At 32.6% G+C, this 23,538-nt stretch overlaps 2 protein-coding genes and 1 pseudogene across 2 annotated transcripts; 1 reads left to right on the top strand and 2 right to left on the bottom strand.

The window, feature by feature from the left end:
- Window positions 1-335: 335 nt before the first annotated feature.
- On the top strand, window positions 336-1,344 carry LOC114399643 (LOB domain-containing protein 12-like). The gene is made up of 2 exons (XM_028361852.1): window positions 336-615; window positions 1,003-1,344. The coding sequence occupies exons 1-2, from the start codon at window positions 460-462 to the stop codon at window positions 1,309-1,311; spliced, it is 465 nt and encodes a 154-aa protein (XP_028217653.1). The 5' UTR covers window positions 336-459; the 3' UTR covers window positions 1,312-1,344.
- A 2,595-nt stretch (window positions 1,345-3,939) lies between these two features.
- On the bottom strand, window positions 3,940-12,027 carry LOC114399618 (cytosolic endo-beta-N-acetylglucosaminidase 1-like). Its single transcript, XM_028361825.1, has 11 exons — window positions 11,583-12,027; window positions 10,039-10,176; window positions 9,445-9,554; window positions 9,235-9,346; window positions 9,039-9,146; window positions 8,509-8,621; window positions 8,117-8,198; window positions 7,273-7,353; window positions 6,299-6,351; window positions 5,692-5,827; window positions 3,940-4,887 (listed from the first exon to the last, which is right to left on the bottom strand). Exons 1-11 carry the CDS (start codon window positions 11,958-11,960, stop codon window positions 4,087-4,089), a joined length of 2,112 nt encoding a protein of 703 aa, XP_028217626.1. The 5' UTR covers window positions 11,961-12,027; the 3' UTR covers window positions 3,940-4,086.
- A 2,020-nt stretch (window positions 12,028-14,047) lies between these two features.
- LOC114399652 lies at window positions 14,048-23,016 on the bottom strand (annotated as a pseudogene).
- Between the last annotated feature and the right edge of the window lie 522 nt (window positions 23,017-23,538).

The raw sequence follows: 23,538 nt of genomic DNA, 5'->3' as shown, positions 1-23,538 counted from the left end.
CAATTAAACAAAGCAATGCGTACAAAAAAGGGAAGAAAAAGAGAGCTAAATAACTTAATCTATTAATTTGTTAATAAATGTTTTTAGTAGTTAAATGTAATTAATACTACTTTTATGCTAGAGTAAGATAACAGTGTTTTCTAACTCTCACCTGGTTAAAGCTGTGTGACTGTAACTAATCCAAATAAAAATAGATTGTTTACACTCATGATGATGTAATCACATCGAAATCTTAATGTAAGAAACCTTTTAATGCTAATACCGCAGCAGAATTAGTTTGCAGGCGGCTACCCTCATCTGCTGTAATCCATTATAAATACACAATAATGCTTCTTAGTCTCATTATGTGCAACTCTTTGATTTGTATTCTATCAACTTCCTCTGTTTTAAGTTCACTCCTTTTCTCCTCTTAGTCCCAAACATAACCGTTCTTTTTTCTTTGTTTCCAAAAAAGTAAAAATGGGTGGAAATTCCCCTTGTGCCTCATGCAAATTGCTGAGGCGTCGGTGCACAAAAGACTGCATCTTCGCTCCTTATTTTCCTTCTGATGACCCCCAAAAGTTTGCTATAGTTCACAAGGTTTTTGGTGCTAGCAATGTTAGCAAAATGTTACAGGTACTTTTCTCTTACTCTTTCTATTTGCCTTATTTTGATGATAAATAATAAAAAAAAAACCTTTTGTGGTTAGTTAGTTATTTGATCAATTTCAAAATCAAAGAAGTTAGGAGGTGGGAGATTGAGGTAACTCTTTCAGATAGTATTTGTTAATGGGCCTGTTTGAATAAACTTATTCAGAAGAATTTTTAGAAAAATAAAATAAGATTTTTTTTAAATGAACTACTTCATAAGCTAAAACTAGCTTATGCATAAATTAAAAATAATCTTTCAGAAAAATTATGAGAGAATTTCTTCAAATTTTCTTATGCATAGGCTTTTAAGTAGTGATTCTTTTAGTGGATTGAGGGCTCCAAATGGTTGTTTCTTATGCAATGATTCATTCAGGAACTTCCAGTTCACCAGAGAGCAGATGCAGTGAGCAGTCTAGTGTATGAGGCAAATGCAAGAGTGAGGGACCCTGTGTATGGTTGTGTTGGAGCAATATCCTACTTGCAAAATCAAGTTTCTGAGCTTCAAATGCAGCTTGCAGTTGCTCAAGCAGAGATACTCTGCATCCAGATGGAACATGAGCCAGTGATGCCAGCAGCCTCAGGAATTGATCTAGACTACAAGTCTTACTTTCTCCAAAATGACCTCTCTCAGTTTCTTGGCTTTGACACTTCTAGCAATGTAATGCAGCAATTTTGCCCATGACATAGTTTCTTGAATGAAAATTGAGATACCCAAGGGATTTCTAAGGTTGACCCTAGCAGTGGCACTTGATTAAGTAAACAAGTAATTAAGGTGTTTGTATGTTAATGCAACCGGTGAGGACAAATACTTATGGTCCTAACTAATGTTTATACAATAATATTTAAATTTTACAACTTACAAGAAAATATCAATAATAATTGATTATATATTGTATGAGGAAGATTAGTGAAGACATGATCCATGATCATTTGATAATTTTTTAACAAGGACAAATTTAGTAACGGTTTTAGAAAGTTACAAACATTCTCATAACTATAAAAAATGGCTATCTCACCATCAGGAAAAAAAATTTACATATCTAATGAACATCAAAACATTTTGTTTTTCTAAAATATAAGCATTCTTGTTTCTTTAGCTAGAATTTTTTTATGTTGTGATGGCAATAGAGTTAGAACTTTAAATCTTATGCAAGTTATTCAAACCTTTTATCATCAAACCATTCATAAGCATAAAAAACTAAATTATGAATATTAACAATTTTTACTTATGCGTGTATTAACAATAAATATCTGTTTGGATTTTAAATTTTAACTAAAAAAGAGTTTGGATGTTAAATATTTTGTATCTTTGGGCCTTAGGGCCCGATACTTGTGAAACAGAGAACATTGGATGTGGTTGTTGAAAAAGAGAGGAGGATGAGGTACTTTTGATTTTAAAGAACGAAGTGCCTAGTTGATGTCATTCGGGCACTTAGCAATTATTTTTTTTTTACGATGTTGGATAACATCAGTTAACAACAAAGAAACTAAGTGCATGTTTGAAATGATATCATGTGACCATGTTTAACACGATAATCACGTCAAATTCATTAAAATAACATAGAAGTTAAAATAAAATGCATCTAAAAGACGTGAATCTGTGGGACATGACATCAAAGCAAAGAAGCCATAAATTAATTGATGATTTACATATTTAGGAATTATTTTGATATTTTTTTTTTAATTTCATGGATCAATTTTTTTGATTATCAGAATTTTCAGGACTAACTTAATTGATAACTTAATATTTTTAATGATTAATTTGTCATTTTTTTAATTTCATAAACCTAAATTAGTTATTCACTCATCAATTGCTACTTCTTTTTCTCTCTTTAATCATTTGATTTTATTTCTCTCTCACATATAACATTTCCTAATATATTAACAAAAGTAAAAACTCATGATAAATTACATGAATAAAGATGCGAACGTCATGAATAAAGAAAATGTACGACGTACAATGCCTTTACATTGTTTATTAGAAGTTAGATATCATGCATTTAGCCCTCACCTTTCTCTTAACTTTGCCGTACCATTTAGGTAAACTTGTGACCATAAGGAACACCAGAAATCACAGGGACAGTGGAAGCTGACGCGAACTTCGTATTCCAAAAGAGAGGAAAAGAGAAAATCGAACTAACCCTATATAAACGTGTCTAAATTAACCATTACTTGATTAAAAAACGCATGCTTGGTTCAATGATTGAGCCAGTGATTAAAACAAATTATTCTGGCTGAAACACGTTTTTAAGAGACAAGAATTTTCAATTAAAATCTGTTGGTTTTGGGACCCTTAAGCATCTTAATTAAGATTCAATTATTTGTGATGTATGTGAAAAAAATACTCATGCATGCATGAAAGAGCTTAGTTTCCACACCAAAAAAGTGAATTTATTTTAAATACATATATAATGTAAAAAATACTGTTATTTAGTTTTTTGTTTTTAAAAAATATATTTAAAATAATTTTTAATTAGTTAATAATATAAATTTTTTACACTTACACTATGAAAATTAATTTTTTTTTTACATGAAGCCTCACAATGCAATGAGAAAAAATGCGTCAATATGAAATTTAGAATACAGTAGATGACAAATATGCGTCAATATGAAATTCTGCCTCTTTGTGGAGACATAGAAAGTGATAGTGGGAACCACATTTATATTTTGAGGGCTCGAGGACAATACTTCCAAAATAAGTTTTGTTTTGGAATTCGAATTCCACTAACCCACCCTCCATAGTTCCCTTCTATTTGACTTTGTTTAATTTTATTCGTTCAGTAAATTTAAGTCAAAGTATGATTTTCTGGCCCTTTGCTTCAACACCAAACAAATTAACATTATGCTGTCTGTTAAAAAAAATAAACTAACGTTATGCTAAAAAAGGCTACACTATATTGAACTTGAAGCTATCCATATATCATTTTTTTTGCGTGCCGCCATAATGTATACAAACAAAACCGTTTTGATGCAAATTCAAAGGTTTAAAATTGTGCAGCTTGGAGCGTTGAACCTCATAGTTACTATTTTCTAGTTTTTGGAAAACCATTGTCAATTTAGTTCCCTAATTCTAGACGCGTGGAATGTTAGGTTTCACAAAGATGAAAGTAATTGTAGGATATAATACATGTTACACAGTTGAAAATTGCAAGATAATAGTGTTTTGAGTCTTGCTAACACGTGCTTAGTTACTGATGAATGAATTAATAACATTTTTTTTAATAACGTACATTTAATTGCCTAGTGTTTCATAACTAATAAATGCACACACTTTCAAATTAAATCTACAATAACTAAATAAATAAAGAAAGAAAGAAATAAACAAACAAATAAATAGATAAACACTTGTCTTCACATGCAGTTTCGTTGGACTTGAATGATCTAAAGAGACTTATTGTACGTTGTTACTTGTATAGAAATTATGAACTTGGAAAGCAGCGAATTATGCTTAGTTTTACTAGCTGCGTAGGAATCGCATCCAATGCGAAATCCAACTATAAATATAAGATGGATACTTCATAAATGACAATTTATGATCCTTTATCTCCAATTGATAATATGGTGACTTTGCTAAGTTCTGATTTGTCCCATCAAAACCGCAGACCTGTATAATAAACTTGAGACTAGAAGTGATAGCAGGAATTTTGAGCTCAGAAACATAGAAACAGTTTACATGTGCAACTCCAAGATACTCCTGCACAGGTTCTAATGTTGTGCTTGAATTACCATATGCTAGCTGTGGTAGTTTCTCCACATACACATTGTAGTGTGGAAATACAATTCCTTTTCCTTCTTTCAGCTTCCAAGAAATTTTAAGACTAAGGACCCTTGAATCTTGAGGACCAGATTTCCAACTGATGTATTCACCATCAACTAGCCAGGAAGTAGAAACTGGAAAATCTGGCTTATAATTAGAAGTTTTGACTGTGATATGACCAAGAACCGCAAAATAATCAGTTGAGGAAGGCACAGTATGATCAGGGCCAAATGGTCTGGATTTCAGTTCTTTGGAAGTAGCATTTGGTCTATAGCACAAAGCATGGATTCCAGTGAGAATGTATCCATTCATTTCAATTGTACCTTCATGTATAACCCATCCAGGGGCATTTCCCTTGTGTTCACTTGTTAGGACTACTTTGCTAAATTTGCTTGACAGATGATCCACTCCATGGGAAGTGAGTAGTATAGACATTGTTTTGTTGATAGAAGAAGTGAACTCAAATACAAGTCCCAAAGAAGAGTTGTTGTCAGATTTCACCTGCATTTGCCAAAAACAGACTTCAGGTGTCAACTAGACTAAGAAAAGAGGGCACTGATAGAAGTCTCAAGTTGTATATACTACTATATAATGATTTTGGTGAACTAGTCTGCATGTGTGTGCAGTATACCATTGGTCAAGGAAACATACATACCCCACTTCCCTTCCCTCAAATAAGTAACCAGATTCAGCTCCTAAGAAGATAAACTATTTTTACACTTTTGTATTGACAGCTATTTCAGGTTAGATGAGCCTGATGGCCTGAGATATAAAGGTATAAAATCATTGGTGCATTTGCCTTTTGGGAGAGTTGGTTCATGACAAAGTATTAGAGTCTCTATGACCAGAAGGTCAAAAGTTCAACCCTTGCCACTCAAATTTCTAATAAACATTTGAATTTCAATACAAAGCTTGTGCATTTTTCCTAGTTCAAGCCCAAAGGTTTTTTACACGAAGTGGTGTGTGCTTGAAGATAAATTACAGTATTAGGTAGTACAGTTTTGTATCACATGGTCCCCACTAATCTCCACATGACATGTTATAAAGTGTTATTAATTTTTTCTTGTAAATCGAAAAGCTTAAATACATGTCATGTAGAGATTAGTTGGGATCATGGACAGGTGATGGTCCCATACCACCTAATAATTTATCATGCTTGAGATATACAAGTAATATTCATGTGGCTTTAGCTAACAGTTTAAGATTTTGAAAGACATGAGCATGCAACCTCCCTATCATGCTTCAAACCTGAGGATAGAGATATGTAAAAAAATTTCAGCAATTTTAGTAGAGATGATAGCTTACAGAATAAATGAAGTGGATAGGCAACTTGCTTAAAATGAACTCTCCTTGAAAGATTCGCCTCTTGAAGTAAGTTTCCTCTCCAAGAGATCCTTTGAATGTAATATTTCCCCCTCCACTATATGATGCTTCCTTCAAGCTACATTTTATAAGCAAGACAACATATACTTAATATCATATCTGAACTAGTACTAGTGGAATGTAGTAATTTAATACCTTGATTTAAAATAGAACAGAAAAGAAACGAGGCATACAGAATCATGGAAGGTTCTAATACTACAAAAACTAAAAGTACATACTAATACGAGAAGTGCTTGCACACTATCAGGTCAGTCATCAAACTCTATAAATAAGTTCCAGAAGCATATAACCGTAGCAATATCTGATAATTAATCATATTTCCATTCTCTTGTTACCAAAATAGGCCCTCAAAATTCAACAAGGGAAAGAAAGAACCTAATATCCTACGCTGAATTTTCTGCAGTGAATCTCTGTATCAGAGTTAATTTTGCAAGCTGTACTTCAAATAATATGAAATATGAAATGTACACATTCTGTTGGAATTTCCAGTTAAAGAAAATTATAAAGCATTGGATGTTTTGTCACTTACTCTACAATAAGTTGAATAGAATTTGCAGTTGAATCGGCAAACTCAAGGAGTGGCTGCACACAAAAAAAATGAATCAAATGAAGGTATCATGATAAAGAAACATGGCTATGATATATGTATGTGAATACTGGAAAACAAGTTTGTCATTCAATCATCATTTAACAAGTAACATTGACAGTAAATTTGAAGATTTCGAATAAATATTGGAGTATTCTCAAATGATCACAATATTTTACTTGTCATTCCATATTAGCTTTATTAGGTGGTGTTACTTAAAAACCAACCCTTAATCTTAGAAATGACAAAGAATTAAAAAAATGGAGTGCATATGCATTTTTGTTATTCTAGCTAGAAGTCCCACACAGGCTGGATTTCTTTCTCAAAAGCTTATAAAACGAAGCGTAAAATTTTAAGTAAGAAATCACACGTTAAAGAAGCTTCTTTATTTAGTTATCTTTGAAAAAAGAAACCTATTAGATGTGAGATTTCTTATTTTAGTTATCCTTGTAAAAAAAAACTTATTTGATGTGAAACTTCTTTCTTTATTTATCGAGAAAAAACTTATTTGATGTGGGACTTTGGACAATGCTCCCCTTAAAGGTTTAATGTGGCTTATTTGATGTGGGACTTTGGACAAAGCTCCCCTTAAAGGTTTAATGTGGCTTAGTGCCCTTGAAAACTTGGGTGATTCTTTTAAAATCATCCCAAATTTATTCATCTTTCTCTTTTATGTTTTTTGTTGTTAGAGAAGAAATGTAAAGAGTAAAACGCATTTCTCATATTATAAGGTTTTTTAGTGTTTGTATTCTCCAGTTTTAAGAATGTTATTGTTCTTTCCCTGAATTTAGAAAGAGGTCTTGTAATCTTTTTCATGTAGTGAAATTGTGTGCAAGTTCCTCTGGTACAATGGCCACTGAGGTTACAAAATATCAACATTGTAAATAGTTGAGCCAACACCTTAATCAGGTGCATACCTGAATACTTTGGGAAGAAATATTGCACCAAGTAGCATCTGATACTAGGTCTCCATCAACTGAAATATGATAACCGCGTCCCTGAAAGTAACAAAGAAAGGCGGCATTTGAATAATACAAATATATAAGTATCTTATCTAAAAATCTATTTCTTCTCCTTGATATGATTGCCAAAATAGTATCATCCAACAATAAAAAGGACGTGCAACACCTCACTCCTCACATACATTGTATTTAGTGAACTACGCGTAAAACATGTCTTGAAAAAGGGGTCTTAGGCTAGATTTCTAGTCACAGACAAATCGAGGGATTGATACCCATCTCAAGTCTCAAATGCTCTGTTAGGATGTTCCAGCAACGTTAGCTTATAAAAAAATCCAACCCCATTTCAACCCTCTGGCCAAAATGCATTGTTTCAGCTAAAAATTTAACAAACCAGTAAGGATGCCAAAGGAAAATTCTTAGTAGGTTACAAGTTAGAGATAATGATGTCATTATATTATACAGGATAGACATTAAATGCAATTAAAATTAATAAAGTTTTTCCGTGTACTGAGTTAAGCTAAAGCCTAAAGGTGAATAAAGAAAGCTCCCTCCTTTATGATGTTAAAATTTCCTAATCCACTCATCATTTGCATCTCAGAATCCACATTTTAATTTTATTCTTACAATTTTTACTGAAATCAAATTAAAAAAATTCCTATCAAATTCAGCATGAACAAAGTATCTTGGACAGTTTTTAATTCATACCGGCACCAACTGGCTTCCAAATGCACCACAACACAAACCAAAGTAGAGAAGTTAAGACACTTGGTAGAAAGGGGAAACAATTACAGTTCTTAACCTGATCAAAATTTGTGTAGAATGGTAGTGTTCCATGATACTTTCGCACTATGCCCCAAGATTTTTCCACGAGACCCCACCAACTGCATTGCCAAATGCATGGCCATGATTATGGAACTAATGCGAGTAACACATTCAAGGTAAGATCTGTCCATCATTAACTTAAAAGAAAAAGGTGACAATAAGATTGGAGTAAAAAAATTAAGACAGTTTTTGCTTAAATATTTTAGTCATTGACTTTTATGATGATTATTTCAAATAATTCGGGTGTTCGCTTTTGCTTTCACTTCTAGGATTTTAATGAACTCTTATTTGCTTTATGGTCAACTTCATTTGTTTCTAAATAAATTATAGTGCATCAGAAAGGCAAAAATACTGACAGCTACACATTACCGATTCTGAGCAGTCTCAAAATCTGGTTCTTGCTTAGTCTCGTAGACCCATCCAGGAGCAAATATTGCAGCAGAGACATCAGCTTTTCTTATTATATCAAGAGCAACATTTGTCTGGCACATTCATAATATAAAGTCAGGAAAACACTAGGAAAAACACAAATAGCCTTCGGCTTTACCAATGTTATTTGTCTCCTAATTCTCTTAACAAACTTATCTCCCCCACAAAATTTGAAAAGAAAGGGATACCATAAATATATTTTACATGCAATATTGAGGAGAAAACAGATTGCATAGACTTCTGTAAAATATGCAGTTCATGCACACCATATGAAGTTTATTAATTAATGTGAAACAAGCATTAAAACAAAAATTCAGAGCATATTCAAGTGTGATGGGAAAAATTCAGTGATACTATATGTTCCACTCAGGACAATTAAACATTGAATTCCAAATAAGTTTAAAAGCAGTACAATAAAACATAACTTGTAGCTATCAAATAAAAATGTGTATATGACACAGATCACATACATTCCACATTCCACCACCATATGTGTTCCTTCCAAATACATCAATCCCCGTATACACATCAAACTTTCGATCACCAGCAACAGCAGCAGATTGCCATGGATAGTCTTCCTACATTGTATTGATAATAATAATGTCCACTCAACAGATAAAACAATTGACCAAACAACAGTATCGAAGGAGCATAATTAAGCAATACCTGCCATGAATAATTTGTAAATATCCCATCACTTATATCAAAGAAAGGCTTATTATATTCATTTAATTCATTTTGCCACCATAGATGACCGTTAATAGTGACGCTGTCATACCTGCATGATCAATAAAGGACATAAAAAATCAATTGCTGATACGCTCCATTTCAGTAAAAAAAAAAAAATACAAGAATTGAGTGACTTCTAATGCAAACCATATCACTAGCGATCCAGGCACTGAAGAATGCATTGTTAATGATAAATGCTTGACAAACTCTTTTAAATTAGAAATCTGCTCCGGCTTCAATGTTACCTCTATGTTCAACTGCAATTGAGTTTTAGTATTTGAATAATTGAAAAGAATAAAAAAAAAAAAAGCAATTCTGCAAGGTATTAGACGATTATGCATCTATTTTTAGTACAAATATGCATGATTCCCCTAATATGATTCTCTTCGTAATGTAATTATTCTAAACTACGTATGTATCAGTGGCCAATGACAAAACTGCCAAAGAAAACACATCTTTTTATAAGCTTTATTAATAGCATGATCTTCAAAATTTTATAATCTCTTACTTTCTTCCAAATTTATTTCTTTTTCTATTTTTGGCAGTCTTTAGGCAACACAAACTCTTGATGGGATTTCAGTTTTAAGAACCCGCACTAACCATTCTAGAAGAATAATAAAATAATATCATATCATGATGTGAATATAAATCAATCATCAACTTAGGCAAGAAAAAATAATCAATAGAGATATTTATATAAACTATAATAATAGTACCAAACAGAGCTGAAAAATTGATTACCAGCCACCCGTCAAAGCCTAAATTAGCAGCAAGCTCTGCCAAATGTTTTGCATACATTTGGGCAGACTTCTTTGTTGAAAGTAGTTTATCACAGGCAGCCTTTCCCTCATTCCATTCAGTGATGAAAGTCCCCAGCACCTAGGAGATCAAGGGTACAATTACAATTTACAACAAAGAAAGTTCAAGTTAAAAGTTTCTTCAGTTGTTCAATTAGAAACAAGTCACAATATGCAATGGAAATGGAATTATATACTTATTCTGATTAAACATTTAGCAATAAATAATGAGACAAAATCTCCGAGTGAGAAACATACTCAAACGCCATAAACCATCATGCTTCCAAAAAACATTAGAAAATAAGTTTGGCTAGATTCACTATCTAAGCTCTAATTAGTTAAACTAAACCAACTCTAGAAGCTTATGATTGACCTTAACCTGTTAAACAGTACCGGTTAGTGCAGCTTATTAAAAAAAGTACCGGTTTATGCAAAGGAAAAAAATAATGTCACATTTACAAAGCTTACCAGTGTGGTTGTACTACCAGCTAGCTCCGAGCTCTCATATTGGACAGTGAGACAAACTGGTAGTGTACATTTGTTTCAATTTCACTCCTATTTGATTAAATTTTATATATTTTTTAATTTTTTATTTGATTAATAAAAAAAGAAGGATATTCTAGATAAATTCTAGCTAGATAAAAAACGCCACAATGAAGATGATTTTGTGATGTTTTTTCATTAATTATGGCAGTTTTTTTTTATGTGGGGACAAAATTCACCATGATTAATTTATAAAATGGGGGCAAAATTCCTAAAAAAAATATAAACAAAATTTGTGCCATTGTGAAACATTGAAGTTAAAAGTACAATTAAGCCTAAAAAAACAAAAAACATAAAAGGAATTTACCTTGTTGCATAAACTAAAATCAACTTAAATTTTATAGAATAAGTGATACGTTCCTTCACCTTTTTATATCAATCAATTTGATCCTCTTTCTTAAAGAAAAATATTTGGATTTAATCACTCTTATCTAAGAATTCATTGTTTTTTTTTTAAAGGAGTTTAATTGTTATTCAGTGTAAATTTTGTTCACTGTAAACTAATCACAATTCACGACAAGTTTAACTTTTAAGGTAAATAGAATAAGACTCAAGGTACTTAAAGATGTGTCATATCAATTCTTTTTTTTTTTAAATTTAGGAAGGATTAACTTTACATAATTTTTTTATATAAAAAATTTACATATTCTTAAAGTTTGAGAAATAAATTCATCTATATGAAAGTGCACAGCTTTTGACTACATTTAACTAAAAATATAAAATCTAAAAGCATATTTTTCTTAAGTTTATAAAAGTTAGTTTTATCTAACTTTTTCAAAAGCTAAGAGGCATAGGTTAATATTAGTTTACAGGAGATGTTCAATTTATATTATTTTTCTTATTTTTTTCCCAAATACTTCTGAATTTTGTTATATCTAAACAAGGGCAATTTATAAGCCAAAGTGAAAATCTTACATAAGCAACTAACTAGTAGTTAATTAGTACCTTAACACCATGACGATGAGCTGTATTAATCCAAGAAGGAGGAGGGAGCGTGACAAGATTGTGAGAGAAGTAGACAAACACATCTATCAAATGCCAGTGCCATATGGCATAGGCTTCAGCATTAGTGTCTCCCTGAACCCACTTATCATCTACATAACCCCCAGCCATATCATGGCACACTAGTATTCTTCTACGATTAGGCAATGGTGCAGAGTAGCCACTTTCAATAGGAACTGATGAAGCTTTGTTAAAAGGGTAGTGAAAGGACTCATAGTAGGAGCGTGACTCCAACTCCTTTAGGGTCTTTATTGGATATGATATGGGCACGGAGGGTTGCTTAGGATCAAACTTGGACTCTGAATTGTTGGAGTGAGACATTATTGTGAGAGGTTTTGCTAGAACAAAACAAGTATGTTTCGGATAGTCTATGAATATTATTGGCAAGTTATATGGACTCCAAGTAGACGAGGAACGTATTAATTATCAAGTTACGCACGGATCACGGCAAGCACAAGTCACCGTTTACTCTCATTGACTTTACTTGGCAAGTGGAAAACGTACATTTATAGTGAATCTACATAGAGTATTGCCTAATCTATCTATCTATATATACTTCTAGATCCAGACATGAATATTATTCCTTTACTTTTTTTTTTTTAACAAAGAGGGTCAATCGCCCAATAAAATTAAAGTATCCTATCCTATCCTTCCACCCATTCCCAAACTTCCTTACATTAGCACCATTTTATTCCTTTCAAAACCACCAGCAATTATCATATTTCCATATATCACAGATATATACACAGCAGTTACACTACACTGTGCAACACCGTGCCACAATCTGTAACTAAACTACCTTCATCCACTTCTAAAGCCATTCCACTGACCACATATACTATTTATATGGACGTATTGGATATACAAGTATAGATAGATAAAAATTAATATCATAATATGATATCATGATGCAGAACATTTACTTACTCCCAGTAGCCTTCCTTGACTCCTCGTATCATGTGTATTCCTATTACTTAACTACAATCCTCCCATTTGGTAAATATTACCATTCGTGTAGTATATATTTCTATAACTGCACTCCCCTCAAACCCAACAACAGTGAATCATCTCGGTTTGGACCTCAAACATTCAATTGGATTCAATATTATCCACACTGCTAAAGGGTACCAGAACCCCTTTCTTTTTCACCTTAAGCCATTACCATCCAGTCCTCTCCCTCCAACCCTCCACCAACACCAACTGCTAGTCCCTGGAATTGTTGGAATTGACTGCGCATATCATTATTCACGACAGTGGACACACCAAGCCAATCAAAACATAGGTACCACACTTTGGAAAATCACTCACACTCATAAAACAAGTGATTAGTGGTTTCTATCTTTTTCATTAATATTTGTTTTGAAAAAATATATTTAGAGTAATTTTTAATTACTTATCAATTAAAAAAGTTACACTTAGAGCATATGAAAAGGGTCTTGCTAACCAATGTCTTAAGAATATTGGTTAAGGAAATAAAAATAATTTTTTTTAATGTGTAAATCATATATAGGAGAATGCAAAAAAACTCATTTAAAAAATAAAATACATGAAGACATGAAGCCTCACAATGAAAACATGAGAGGAATTGCAACTGCCGTTGTTGCTTCTTTTGAACTTTTAAATTAAAAGATGCTGAATTATGTATGACAGCAGTTGAATAGAACAAAACCAATAATAGTAATTTAAAATACAGTAAATGACAAATATGTGACAATCTGAAATTTTGCTTCTTTGTGGAGACAAAGGAAAGTGAAAGTAGCTAGGAACCACATTTATATTTTGAGGGCTCGAGGACAATACTTCTAAAAGAAACTTTGTTTTGGAAATCAGCAGATGCCTTCATGCCACTAACCCACTGTCTTTCAGTTCGTTTCTCTTTGACTTTGTTTTATTTTATTATTTCAGTTATTTAAGTCGAAGCAAGATTTTCTGGAACTCTGCTTCAACAGCAGCCAAATAAACATTATGCACAAAAAAGGCTACACTATATTGAACTTCAAGCTATCCATATATCTATTAATTATTTTTGCGCGTCGCCATATATGTATACAAGCAAAACCGTTTTGGTGTAAATTCAAATGTTCAAACTCACACAAAGTTGAAAGTTGTGTACGATAATTTTGTCTTTTAACACGGGCCTAGGTAATGAATTAATAATGAAATTTTTTTTATCAGAAATTATGTTAGGATACATTAATAATATCTTTTAATAAAAACTTCTTACTTTATACAAATACTCTTAGAACACTAATTTACATTTGCTTAGTGTTTTATAGCTAGAAAATGCACCACGCTTTTTGACTAAATCTACAAATAAAAAAGTAAACAAGCACTTGGCTTCACAGTTTCATTGGATTTAAATAATCTGAAGAGATTTATTGTGCCTGGTTACTTGTATAGAAAATATGAACTTGGAAAGCAGCAAATAATGCTAAGTTTTATTCATTGCAGCATAAGCGTGGCATGCAATGCCAAATCTAAATATAAGATACATACTTCCTTAATAGGAGGTCTGATAAATTCAAAATGACAATTTAGAGACCTTTTATCTCCAATTGATAATATGGACAGTCTTCTAAATTCCGATTTGTCCCATCAAAATCGCAGACCTGTATAATAAATTTGAGACTAGAAGTGCTAGCAGGAACTTTGAGCTCAGAAACATAGAAACAGTTTACATGTGCTACTCCAAGATACTCCTGCACAGGTTCTAATGTTGTGCCTGAATTACCATCTGCTAGCTTTGGTGGTTTCTCCACAAACACATTGTAGTGTGGAAATGCAAAATTCTTTCCTTTCAGATTCCAAGAAATTTTAACACTGAGGATCCTTGAATCCTGAGGACCAGATTTCCAATGTATGTATTCACCATCAACTAGCCAGGAAGTAGAAATTGGAAAATCTGGTTTATAATTAGAAGTTTTGACTGTGATATGACCAAGAACCGCAGAATAATCTGTTGAGGAAGGCGCAGTATGACCAGGACCAAATGGTCTGGATTTCAGTTCTTTAGAAGGAGCATTTGGCTTATAGCACAAAGCATGGATTCCAGTGAGAATGTATCCATTCATTTCAATTGTACCTTCATGTATAACCCATCCAAGGGCATTTCCCTTGTGTTCACTTGTTAGGACTACTTTGCTAAATTCGCTTGACAGATGATCCATTCCATGGGAAGTGAGTAGTACAGACATTGTTTTGTTGATGGTAGAAGTGAACTCAAGTACAAGTCCCAATGAAGAATTGCTATCAGATTTCACCTGCATTTGTCACAGACTTCAGGAGTCAAATAAACAAAGAAAAGCCGGTACTGATAGGAATCTCAAATTGTATATAATGATTTTGGTGAACTAGTCAGCATGTGCACTATACCATTGGCCAAGGAAATATATATACCCCAGTTCCCTTCCCTCAAATAAGTAACCAGATTCAGCTCCCTAAGAAAGATAAACTACTTTTTAGTAAATTTTTATTTAGACTGCTTATTGACAGCTATTTCAGGTTAGATGATTCTGATGGTCAGACATATAAAAGTATAAAATCATTGGTGCATTTACCTTTGGGAGAGTTGGTTCATGACGTAGTACTAGAATCTCTATGACCAAGAGGTCTAAAGTTCAAGCCCAAAGAATTCTTACAAGTAGGGTCATGCTCGAGATATGTAAGACTAAAAAGGTTTCATGCCCTTCAGCTAACAGTTTAAGATTTTGAAAGAGATGGGCATGCAACCTCCCTATCATACTTCAAACTTGAATGTAATATTTCAATAGAGGTGATCAGGTGATAGCTTACAGAATAAAAGAAATGGATAGGCAGCTTGCTTAAAATGAACTCTCCTTGAAAGATTCTCCTCTTGAAGTAAGTATCCTTTTCAAGAGATCCTTTGAATGTAATATTCCCCCCTCCGTTATATGATGCTTCCTTCAAGCTTCATTTTATAAGCAATAAAACAAATACTTGTTTATAAAGGAGGCATACAAAATTATCATAGGTTGTAATATTACAAAAAACTAAAGATAAATAATAATATGAGAAGTGTTTGCACACTATCAGGTTAGCCATCAAACTCTATAAATAAGTTCCAGAAGAACATAACGGTAGCAATATCTGATAATTAATCATATTTCCATTCTCTTGTTACCAAAATAGGCCCTCAAAATTCAATAAGGGAAAGAAAGAACCTAATATCCTACGCTGAATTTTCTGCAGTGAATCTTTGTATCAAAGTTAATTTTGCCAGCTGTACTTCAAATAATATGAAATATGAAATATACATATTCTGTTGGAATTTCCAGTTAAAGAAAATTATAGAGCATTGAATGTTTTATCACTTACTTTACAATAAGTTGAATAGAATTTGCAGTTGAATCGGCAAACTCAAGGAGTGGCTGCACACACAAAATGAATCAAATGAAGGTATCATGATAAACAAACATGGCTATGATATATGTATGTGATTACTGGAAAACAAGTTTGTCATTCGATCATCATTTAACAACTAGAATTGACAATTGACAGTGAACTTGAAGATTTGGAATAAATATTGGAGTATTCTCAAATGATCACAATATTTTACTTGTCATTCCAGATTAGCTTTATTAGTGGTGTTACTTAAAAACCAACCCTTAATCTCAGAAATGATAAAGAATTAAAAAAATGGTGTGCATATAAATTTTTGTTATTCCCCATTTAGAAGTCCCACACCAGGTGAATTTCTTTCCTAAAAGCCTGCAAAAGAAGCTCAAATAATATTTGAAATAAGAAGTCTTACATTGGGTAAGTTTTTCCCTTTAAAGATTTAATGTAGACTTTTGTTTTTCCTTGAAAACCTATAAAAGAAAGCTTAGGTGATTCTTTTGATGATCCCAAACTTATTCATCTTTTCTCTTGTAGTTTTTTTTTTTTTTTTGTTAGAGAAGAAATGTAAAAAGTAAAACCATTTTTCCTATGTATAAGGTTTTTTAGTGCTTGTATTCTCCAATTTTAAGAGTGTCATTATTTTCTCCTTGAATTTAGAAAGGTCTTGTAATCTTTTCCATGTAGTGAAAATTGTCGGTAAGTTCTTGTAGTACAATGGCCGCACTGAGGTTATAAAATATCAATATTGTAAATAGTTGAACCAACACCAAGAAAAAGTCTTTATCAGGTGCATACCTGAACACCTTGGGAAGAAATATTGCACCAAGGAGCATCTGATACTTGGTCTCCATCAACTGAAATATGATAACCGCTTCCCTGAAAGTAACAGAATGGGTACATTTGAATAATAAGGATCACAAAAGTATCTGATAAAGAAGTCTATTGCTTCTCCATAGATTGTATTGAGTGAACTACATGTAAAGTATGCCTTGAAACAAAAGGGGTCTAGCCCAGATTTCTAGTCATAGGTAAACTGAGGTATGAGGGATTGATACCCATCTCAAATCTCAAATGCTCTATAAAAAATATCCAACCCCGTATCAATCTCATGGCCAAAATGCAGTGTTTCAGCTAAAAAATTAACAAACCAGTAGGAACTCCAAAGGGAATCTCTTAGGAGGTAACAAGTTAGAAATACTGATGTCATTGTAATATATATATAGGATAGGCATTAAAAGCCACTAAATTTAACTAAAATTTTCTGTGTACTCAGTTAAGCTAAAGGAGAATAAACGAAACTCTCTCTTCTATGATGTTAAAATTTCGTAATCCACTGATGATTTGCATCTCAGAATTCACATTTTATTCTTAGAATATTTTTTACAGAAATAAAATTAAAAAGAAATCCTTTCAAATTCAACATGGACAAAGTATCCTGGAGGACTTTTATTTCATACCAGCACCAGCAGGCTTTCAAATGCACTACAACACACATATTCAAGTAGAGAAGGCATGGAACTTTGTAGAAAGGGTGCAGTTACAGTTCTTAACCTGATCAAAATTTGTGTAAAATGGTAGTGTTCCAAGATACTTTCGCGTTATGCCCCAAGATTTTCCCACGAGACTCCACCAACTGCAATGCCAAATGTATGGCCATGATTATGCACTAATGTGTGAGTAACACTTCAAAGTGTGATCTCTCCATCATTAACATAAAAAGAAAATTTGACCATATAAATTTGGTATCCACAACCACAACCCATATGAAACAACAATGAGCAACTTGATTTGTTTCTGAATAAATTATAATGCATGAACCTTGTGACACATTTATCAATTCGTAGAAAGGAAAAATATTGACAGCTACAGCTACACATTACCGATTCTGAGCAGTCTCAAAATCTGGTGCTTGCTTAGTCTCGTAGACCCATCCAGGAGCAAATATTGCAGCAGAAACATCATCTTTTCTTATTACATCAAGAGCAGCATTTGTTTGACACATGCATAATATAACATCAGGAAAACACTAGAAAAAAATATAACATTCCATTTTTCGTAGACTAAATTAAAAAAGATTATTATTTATAAATAAATAGAGTTTTATAAAATGATAAGGTTTTTTATAATTAAATAAACAAGGAGAAATATATTTCGCATCGTAGTCTTTTCTTTTTCCGCTAAAACTCAAAATTGTTTCGATAAAATTATGATTCCAGATTCCTTAACCGTTGGATTGTCGTAAAATTTTGATATGTTGTTCGAGATTCAATTCTGCACACCTTCACCGTTAGGATTTGTAAGATAATATTCATGAAGGGAGATAATGGGATCACACGAAGACAGTACAAATGGAGGCTTCAATACCTTCTCCTTCTCTCTAATGTTGGGAACCCTATCAAAGCAATAAGAGGAAAAAATTGAGGAATCTCAGAAAATTGCTAGAGATTCCGCTATCGCTGTCAGAAGACACGTGAGCCCGTTTAGAGGTAAGGAATGAATTATTCACAATTGGGAATTAGTAAGAACATCTATAGGGATACTTAGAGGATTTAAATTGAGGTTTATTTTGGGGTGTTTATTAAATTATAATTTTTCCTTTACAATTATAAATACAATATTATTGTCCTTAGTACCAATTGATGTTTTGATAAGAATTGATTGATAAATTTGAGTGTTCTTGATGTTTTTTGTTTTGACCCATAATTTTGATATAATTGTGTGAAATTATTTGAGGGGTTTTACTGTTCATGTTGTGATAAACCTTTTGTATAAATTATTATAGTGAGATTATGAAATGATGATTCAAATTGTGAGTATGTAATAAATTAAACCTATGATGAATGGTGAAATAAATGTGTATTGAGATGTGTGTATTGAGTTGTGAGCTATGAAATGTGCAATCACACAATTGTAAGACCATTTAAGGACGACGAGTATTGTAATGGAATCCACTGTGCGAACCCGACGAGATAAAATGATTTTAAAAAAATAATTGAGTAGTTGTGTGTATTGCATCGTTCATAGATAAAGTGTATATGATTCATGAGGTGTGATAACGTGTTAAATTGAGATTATACCATTGTGATTGAGATTGAGTGTAAGTGATAAATTGAGTATGTATATGATTGAGATATATATGTGCATTGAGATGTTGTGTGCATTGAGTTATAAACTATGAATTATACAATCACACGATCATAAGACCGTTTAAGGGCAACGAGTTAATGCTAAGACCCTTTAAGGGCGACGAGTTAATGCTAAAACCCTTTAAGGGTGATGAGTTAATGCTAAGACTCTTAAAGGGCGACGAGTTAAAACTATTTTGAGAATAACTGAGGAGTCGTGTGTTTTGTACAATTCATAGATAGAGTCTGTGTGCTAAAATATTTTTTTGGGTTGGACTTCTGAATCAGGAGGGAGAGGCCCTGACGAACTCTTCAAAGTGTAGGCCTTGAGGGTCACCCGGTTTGAGTGCTCCTTTAAGCCTATGTTGATCTCATATGGTTGGAGCATTTTCGCAAAACACTCTGACCCTGACTGGTTTTCCTATGATTATGATCTTACCTAGTGAGAGTGACTTGACTTGCTAGTGTGTGGTTTGTCTTGTCATGTACTCCTAGGCGCCCGACGAAATTTTTCACTAACATGGTACCGCATTGCATATAAGATTGAGTCTTAATGTATATGTTGTATAACGCTTGTGTATTGATCGATATTGATTGACTTGGTGATATTGTGTGTTGATAATTTGGTGAAAATGAATGAGACATGTTGTGTTATGATGTGATGTTGGGTGATAAAGTAGTGAAATGATGTGAGCTATGTTTAAGTATGTTTTATTTTGTTTTTATGATATTTACACCTACATGTTGTCTCATTACTCTTCATTAGTTAAAAATATGATAACTCACTCCCGGTGTGCTATTTGTGTTTGGATCCTGTGATGATCTTGAACCTTGTGTTCGTGAGAGCAGATGAATAGGTGAATGACTATAAAAAACCTGATGCTAGAGGACATGGGAACACAATGCTCTGATAGGATGTGACATTAGAGTATATGTTTTATATTAATTGTATAAAGTTTTAAACGACCTTGTTTTGAGTCGAAGTGAATTTATTATTTATTTGGACAAGTTTTATTATCATGTTAGAAAGGTGAATGTGAGTCTTCTACCCTCTTGAAAGATTTGTATTTAAATGTATTTTAAATTTTTTTAATTAAGTTTGATTTCTTATTTTTTTTATTATTAGTACATATATGTATGGGGTAGAGGGTGTCACAAGAAACACAAGTATCCTTCAACTCTACCAATCATAAACTAATACTTGTTCAATATTATTTGTCTCCAAATTCTTTTTACAAACTTAACTCCCACAAAATTTCATAGAAAGGCATATCGTAAATATAATTTAAATTCACCAATATGGCACAAAACATATTAATTAGCATTTGGTTGAAGCAAAATGTTATTAAAAGCATCAAGAGTCATACAGAACTAAGTAATTTTAGAAAAGTTCAATATAATTACCCAGTAATTTTAGAAAAGTTCAATATAATTACCCTCAACAGTAACATCAGATAATGCATATAGATGTTCACTAGTAATCTATTAAATTAGGTGAATCATGGATGTTTACTAACGCAAGAAACAAAAATTCATGTAAGGGAAAAAGTTGGGTGCTTCAGTATGTGAAGGTTGTCATAAGGAACTTCTAGGAATGCAGTTGCATAGCACTAAAAAGAACATCCACAATAATATCAATAGTACACTAAAGCGAAATCAGTGCTATAGGACTATTATTATCTCTAGATTACTATGTAAAATCACGCTTAAGGATAATTATTACCTTATTAATGAATTTGAATGCAAAGAACACAATATCTATTCCTGAACCTGTTAATAAAACTGAAAAGATTTAATTTTCTTATACTGAGGCAGTTGTAGTGTAGTCAAGTGAAAATCAGAAAGGAAAACACTTTGAAAAACAGATTGCATAGACTAGTGTAAAATATGAAGTTCATGTACCATGTGATTTTTATTAATTAATGTCACATTAACATTAAAACATAATGCAATTCATATTCAAGTGTGATGGGCGAAATTCAGTTATACTGTATGTTCCATTCAGGACAATTAAACATTGAATTCCAAATAAGTTTAAAACTAGTATAATAAAACATAATATGCAACTATCAAATAAAAATGTGTATATGACACATATCACATACATTCCACATTCCACCACCATATGTGTTCCTTCCAAATATATCAATCCCCATGTACACATCAAACTTTCGATCACCAGCAACAGCAGCAGATCGCCTTGGATAGTCTTCCTACATTGTATTGATAACAATAAAATTAACTCACAGAAAATAACAATTGACTAAACAGCAGTATTGAAGCAGCATGGCAGGGGAACATAAGCAATACCTGCCATGTGTAATTTGTAAATATCCCATCACATATATCAAAGAAAGGCTTATTATGTTCATTTAGTTCATCTTGCCACCATAGATCACCATTAATAGTGACACTGTCATACCTGCATGATCAAGAAAGGGCATGAAAGTCAATTGCTGGCACCTTCCATTTCAGTAAAAAAAAATCATAAAAATTGTGTCTTCTAATGCTCACCATATCACTAGTGATCCAGGCACTGAAGAATGCGTTGTTAATGATAAATGATTGACAAACTCTTTCAAATTAGAAATCTGTTTTGGCTTCAATGATACCTCCATATTCAACTGCAATTGAGTGTTGCTATTTGAATCATTGAAAAGAATTTTAAAAAATGGCATGCTTCAAAGTATTAGAAGATTAATTATGTATATTTATCTCAATGATGAAAAATTGATTACCAGCCATCCATCAAAGCCTAAATTAACAGCAAGCTCAGCCAAGTGTTTGGGCAGACTCCTTTGTTGCATACATTTGGGCAGACTCCTTTGTTGAAAGCATTTCATCACAGACAACCGCTCCCTCATCCCCTTCAGTGATGAAAGTCCCCAGCACCTAAGAGATTTAGGGTACAATTACAACAAAGAAAGTTCAAGAGCCATAAAACATTTAGCAATAAATAATGTGATGCTTATTTAATTCGAATTTAGTCAGGTAAAGAAAATGAATTATCTGGTTATCCTGATTAAAACATTTGGCAACAAATAATATGGCAATAAACATTTGACAATGGTTAGATTTACCTTCTACTAATCTCTGATCAGTTAAACTAAACCAACTCTAGAAGCTTATGATTGACCTTAACCAGCACCGGTTAATGCAAAATTAAAATAACTTATCACATTTTTAAAGCTTACAACTGTGGTTATACTATCAGCCAGCTCTGAGCTCTCATATTTGATGCCGGTTCAATCTATTTTATCTTCTTATTCTCTTTTCTAAATACTTCTCAAAAAAAAATCAGCCAATTTCAAAGCTAAAGTGAATATCATACATAAGCAACAAGTAGTAATAATTACTTAGTACCTTAACACCATGACGATGAGCTGTATTAGTCCAAGAAGGAGGAGGGAGAGTGACGAGATTATGAGAGAAGTAGACAAACACATCTATCAAATGCCAATGCCATATGGCATAGGCTTCAGCATTAGTCCCTCCCTGGACCCACTTATCATCTAAGTACCCTCCAGCCATATCATGGCACACTAGTATTCTTCTACGATTAGGCAACGGTGCAGAATGGCCACTTTCAATTGGAACTGAAGCTTTGTTGAAAGGGTAGTGAAAGGACTCATAGTAGGAGCGTGATTCCAGATCCTTGAGGGTCTTTATTGGATACGATATGGGCACGGAGGGTTGCTTAGGATCAAACTCCGACTCTGAATTAATGGAGTGAGACATTATTGTATGTGACACAATAATATTATGAGAGCTTTTGAGTTGTTTGTAGAACCAAAAAACCAAGTATATATGTTTCGGACAGTCTAAGAATATGGACTCGAAGAAGACGAGGAACCATATGCTACCAGTTATCAACACCAAGTCACTGTTTACTCTCATTGACTTCATAAGACAACACATTTATGGTCGATATATAATCAGTACAATTCACTATTGCCTAATAATTTCCACATGGGGGGTACTACTTCTTGAGAGTAATCACAACTTTTTTTTTATTACTAAAATATGATTATTTAAAGGAATTTGGGAATATTCGCACGTGAACGAAGACTTCCACCAAAAAAATGTATATTATATAACATTACTCATATAGTAGAGTGATTTAATTTTAGCGTGTGAAATATTCCATTTCCTAGATGAAGTATATGATAAATAGAAATCAACAAAGTATCTTTAACTACAACTCATTATTTTTAGAAATGACACATCTGGATTTTCCATATTCTAGCCAAGTGAAATATTTATAAATTGTTATTAATTTCTTAAAACTATATATCAAAAACTCAATATTAGACTACAGTTAAATTAGTATTGATAAAAAAGACTACAGTTAAGTTTTCGAACCAAATCTTTTTCCACTATTGAGCAATGCTCATTGCTAAACTATATTGTACATA

The sequence above is a fragment of the Glycine soja genome, chromosome 2 (genome assembly GCF_004193775.1).
Source record: "Glycine soja cultivar W05 chromosome 2, ASM419377v2, whole genome shotgun sequence".
NCBI lineage: Eukaryota > Viridiplantae > Streptophyta > Magnoliopsida > Fabales > Fabaceae > Glycine > Glycine soja.
Note: the sequence above shows the minus strand (reverse complement) of the source record. Positions and strands in the feature narration are given on the sequence as shown.

Bases quoted from the DNA above. Each gene is read 5' to 3' on its own strand.
- LOC114399643 (XM_028361852.1), top strand. From the start codon at position 460: ATGGGTGGAAATTCCCCTTGTGCCTCATGCAAATTGCTGAGGCGTCGG. The intron at 616-1,002 runs GTACTTTTCTCT...TGATTCATTCAG, and splicing joins ATGTTAGCAAAATGTTACAG to GAACTTCCAGTTCACCAGAG.
- LOC114399618 (XM_028361825.1), bottom strand. From the start codon at position 11,960: ATGTCTCACTCCAACAATTCAGAGTCCAAGTTTGATCCTAAGCAACCC. The intron at 9,555-10,038 runs GTAATCAATTTT...ACTCAATTGCAG, and splicing joins TAGGCTTTGACGGGTGGCTG to TTGAACATAGAGGTAACATT. The intron at 5,828-6,298 runs GTAAGTGACAAA...TATAAAATGTAG, and splicing joins TCTATTCAACTTATTGTAGA to CTTGAAGGAAGCATCATATA.